The sequence below is a fragment of the Papaver somniferum genome, chromosome 5, assembly GCF_003573695.1.
Source record: "Papaver somniferum cultivar HN1 chromosome 5, ASM357369v1, whole genome shotgun sequence".
In the NCBI taxonomy this organism is placed as follows: Eukaryota; Viridiplantae; Streptophyta; class Magnoliopsida; order Ranunculales; family Papaveraceae; genus Papaver; species Papaver somniferum.
This window is the reverse complement of record NC_039362.1, coordinates 154,153,160-154,158,390: the sequence shown is the minus strand read 5'-3', so window position 1 is coordinate 154,158,390 and position 5,231 is coordinate 154,153,160. Positions and strand designations below refer to the sequence as shown.

Here is a 5,231-nt window from a genome sequence, read left to right as displayed (position 1 = left end):
GAGCTGGAGGAGTTTGACGCAGTATTGAGCCGATTTGATGCAGCAGCGAACTGAGTAGAATAGGAACTGTATCCGCCAGAGAAACGAGATGAACTCGACGTAGTATTGCAATACGGTACAACAATATTCGCCACAAGATGAGTGTTTAATGCTTTCGATTGACTTTCAATACGCATTTCAAAGGTGAGAAGAAAAGTAAGAAAATCTCCCACAGTAAGAGAACCCATCGTGGTAGTCAAGGATGTAACAATGGCATCATATGAACTGTCAAGACCAGCGAGAAGGCAGTGACGAAATTCTTTGTCTGACACTGTTGTATTAGCGGCTGCAAGACTGTCCACCAAGTCACGAGCATGGTTGATATAATCGCGCATAGTCTTTGACCCTTTCTTAAGAGCACGTGGCTCACAGTGAGATGGTGAATTTGAGCAGCAGATTTAGAGGAATATTGAGCTTCAAGAGAGTCCCAGATTGTTTTTGAAGTTGTGAGATGATGAACGTGATGAAAAACAGTAGGTGTAAGAGATGAGAATAACCAACTTACCAGGATTTTATCCTGTTTTGTCCATGAAAGAAAAGCCGGGGTAGGAGCTGCATCGGCAACAGGAGGTTGTGGGTAGAGTTTCGTACCAGTAACATGACCATCGAGATCGTAAACCTGAAGATACGGTAAAAACTGAGCTCGCCACAAGGAATAATTGGTTTCATCCAGTTTGACAGTGATTATATGGCGAGGTTGAGAAAAATGAAGAGACGACATCACAGAAGATTGTACAAAAGATATAGTTGAGTCAATAAGAGCATTGTTAGTTAAGGATTCGGTAGACATGTTGAGGAAGGGTGAGGATCGACTAACCTAGCTGATACCAAGTTAGAACTACTTAGGTTTAGGTTTAGATATAAGATAATAGACTAATAAGAGAATACAGAGAAAGTGAAACTTTTATTAAGTTATTGTGTACAATGGAACCGTGAATATACATGATATATATATAGACTTTGCTTATACTTGAGGCTAAAGTATTTCCTAACATACAAGAATTCCAAAATAAACAAACTCTTAATAGAGTAACATGGGTCACGTTATACTTGTACCGGATACTGTGTTAACACCCTCCCGCAAGCGCAACGGGTTATCTTGAACCGTTAGCTTGAACCTTAAAAGAGAAAATCTGTCTCTGGATAATAGTTTTGTGAAGATATCCGCAATCTGATCCTTAGATGATATAAACCCGATATCAAGAAGTTTTAAAGCAAATTGATCACGAACAAAATGATAATCAATCTCAATATGTTTTGTTCTTGCATGAAATATAGGATTGACAGTGAGATAAGTAGCACCAAGATTGTCACACCATAGAACAAGGGGTGATTGAGTATAAACACTAAGTTCTGAAAGAAGTGATTGAATCCACATAATTTCAGTAGTAGAAATTGCAAGTCCCCTATATTCTTCTTCAGTACTGGAACGAGATACTGTTTTTTTGCTTACGAGCACTCCAAGAAATAATATTACCACCCAAGAAAATACAATAACCACTAGTAGAACGTCGATCTTCAAGAGAACCAGCCCACTATGAATCAGTATATGCACTGAAAGATAATTGCAGAGAAGGAGATGGCTTAAGAAGTATACCAAAGGTAAACGTGTTTTTAAGATAACGAAGTATACGCTTTACCAGACTCCAGTGGAAAACAGTGGGTGCATGCATAAATTTACATACCTTATTAACAGCATACGCCAAATCGGGACGAGTAAAAGTCAAATACTGTAAGGCTCCAACAATGCTATGATATTCAGTAGCATCAGTTAATAAGGTACTACGATCAGAAGATATGTCACCAGAATTACTAAGTGGTGTTTGAATAGGTTTAACACAATCCATTTTTGCTCAAATAAGAAGATCATGATCATACCTTTGTTCCAGAGCCATGCCGTTCTTGCACTTCAGGAGGCTGCTGAAGCTTATTTGGTTGGATTTTTCGAGGATACCAACTTGTGCGCAATTCACGCCAAGAGAGTTACAATCATGCCTAAAGATATTCAGTTAGCAAGGCGTATTCGTGATGAAAGGGCTTAATTATTTTTTCGAATTGTGTTTTATTTTTTGTAGGTTTAATTTTTATGGTAATGGAGAATACTCTGTATGTTTTCTTCTTAGTAGTTTGCGTATTTATAATCAATCAATAAAATCTATTCGTTTTTTGATAAAAAGTTCTCATCAGCCAACAATAATTTTGTTTAGCATTTTGTCCGGGATTTATAACCGGACTTGCTGCATTTTTCTGGAGAAAAGTGTTTGTATACAATACTCGTATCGAATGTAAATCCAGCGCCTAGAGGTGCTAGCACTATAGTTGGAGCCTTGGAGGCTGTTGCCACTGGATATTGGCTAATTAAGAGTCTATTTGGCAACCAAGAGTTTTTATTTCTTCACAAGTCTTGAAGCCAGTTTTTTGCTGTTTCGAAGTTTAATTTTCTAGAAAACCATGATGTGGCACCAGAAATCCTTCTTATGCACTAATATGCAGGTATTGTGGTTGGATCCTTTACCATAAAATCAAATACTTCTTTCCAGTCTCTTATGTTTTTCGTATACTCAATATCATAATAACCCAATGGATTCGCCTCATCCCTCTGCACTTTTCGCTTCTCCTCAGATGGTAGACCAAAAAACTTCTTCAAAGCTACCTCAACTCTGTGCTGAAGATTGAACGACACACCATGATTGATAACATGAAAGAAACCCCATTTCCTGCAGGCACTGCCTACTTTGGTTGCTAGTTCATTACGGCTTAGCTTCTGTCAACTCATCTGGATGTAGTAATGGAGAGAGGTCAATTAGTGGACTTTCTACTGCCTCAACAATAAAATTTGGCTCAGGTCTATGCTCGATGGGTTGAATGAAAGCCACATCTACGACATCCATCACAATAGATCAACTCTAAAATATCCGGTATTTGTTCTTCCATGCTTTTATGTGCCTATGATTTACCAAAACAACTGCTTGAAAAATGTGCATCAAAGCTTGGACAGTCGATAAGATAGGTTTCAAGAAACACAACCGTTACTTAAAATACACCATAGTCGCCGAGGTGGATGCCACCGATACACGCTGATCAGTATTGCTAAATATTTCATACAATCATTGAAACTGGTTGTGACATTAAATAAATCGTTTGCAATACGAGTTTAGGGCCGTACCAAATCTCGGTACTGACTTCCAAGTTACTGAATGGAAAAAGGGATTGTAAAATCGGTTTCATGCCGCACTCACTCTGAAAATGAGTGTGGCGTTGCGTGTGTCATACCCAACTTGATAAAAAAAACTCAAAACTTTAAGTGATACATGGTTAACTATCTAAGACAATGGATCACCAAGCTGTTAGGTTGTAGCGCCCCCTAAGCTACCAGCTGGCTAATCCAAGAGATTAACTATAAAATGAGGCACTAACGATCTAAAACATCTATTTAAACATTAAGAAAGAAGTTCTAAACAAAGATTAACCCGAATCTAAACCCTCTCTGAAATAATCCTCTCAAGTGTTACATATTTAATAGTGAGTTGATTTACAAATAGAATATAAACACAAAATAAACATAGCGGAAGCTAACCAACTAACGAAACCAACTCCTCAAAGCTTTCATCGCCACATGCACAACTTGATCTGTCTCTGAAACTGAAAGTGAGAATATGTGAGAACATCATCCCTAAGAGGGGTGCCCCGTAGAAATAACAACTAACTTTCAAGTAATCACTAGAATGATTTAAAGACGATGCAGGTTTTACTGAAAACCGATGAAACTCGGAAAACATATAAAGCGTATTAAAATAATAGTAATACTGAAATTATAAAATTCTACCAACCAATAAACCAGCACACATTCACAACATAAATAGTAGTTGAGCGACGTCTTCCTTCGGAGTAGCAAGGCATGACTGTTGCGGATTCTTCAATGATCATTAAAGTGCCCATGAGGTTTCCGTCCTCAAGTCATAAACTATATGTACATTACCAGTACCTTATTCTACGCGCATTCTACATATCAAGTATCCAAAGAAACTAATGGTAACAACATTATATCCGACCGAAGTGCTTACACAGTGCAGAGCCATATACACCGCGTAAATCCAACAATCTTATATAAGATTCTTAACATCACTTTCTCTAAACACCACAAACATAATATAATAGCTTTTGAAAGTAATTTAAAAGAACAGTAAACATCCATGTATGAGACATGCGTTGCCCCCGTACAGAAATAATGAAAATATAATGGCCAAATTAAAACCAGACCTACATAATATTCATCCCAACGAGGCCTATCTAGGTTTGCAATAAATAGAAATAGCATTTGGGAGCACACATTTCACACCAATCAAAAGGAAACCTTCTCCCTTTCATGCTAACAACAAATAAAGATTGTAACCACTTTCCAGTCAATGGAAAGAATCACATTTTGGAAAATAAGTAAATACTCCCAAAACACAGATATTAGTTGTTTCTAATGATCCAACCCATCCCAAAATGTAAAAGAAAACTAGTTTGTAATACACACAAATAATACATGCGTACATATATCATATATTAACAAACACATGCATGCATTTCATAAAAGATATATTTTTAAAAACAATAATGAATACAAGAGAGTTCGTTATTGATACCCACCTCTTTTGATTACAAGCCTCGCCTACCTCGAGATGTTCAATCCACTGGATCATCCTTTGAATCAATCGTTGTTAATAACGACTAAGTGTTAATCACACAAGCACTCTAAAGATTATCCAAAAGGCTCATACAAGGCTCATAACACAATATCATATAATTATCTAGCTATAGGCTAAGTGAACTATCTAATGGTTAAGCCCATTTATGGTTCTATACATCTTCATTATCTATCTTTAGTACAACTAAAGGTTTACTAATTCAATTAGGTTGGTTTAATAGTCCCCTAGATATGTCTTATGAATATCTACAACTTTTTAGAAGGAACCAAAGACTAATTCAGACCACAAGTTCCAAAACATCAAACTAAGAATATATTGCGCTAAGCGCGAGTCCACTAAACTCGGCCCAATACACAAGTGCTGACCCAACTGGGTCAACTAACAGTCCACATTGGGTCAAAGAGGTATAATAACAGTCAACGTCTAATGTCAAGGTTAAAGTCCAGTCAAATTAAGTCAATGGTCAAAGGTTGGGGTCAATGGTTCAACACAGTCATG

At 37.1% G+C, this 5,231-nt stretch overlaps 1 protein-coding gene across 1 annotated transcript; it reads right to left on the bottom strand.

Moving 5' to 3' along the window:
- Positions 1-2,521: 2,521 nt before the first annotated feature.
- On the bottom strand, positions 2,522-2,930 carry LOC113279897. The gene is made up of 2 exons (XM_026528543.1): positions 2,794-2,930; positions 2,522-2,699 (listed from the first exon to the last, which is right to left on the bottom strand). Exons 1-2 carry the CDS (start codon positions 2,928-2,930, stop codon positions 2,522-2,524), a joined length of 315 nt encoding a protein of 104 aa, XP_026384328.1.
- Positions 2,931-5,231: the final 2,301 nt, after the last annotated feature.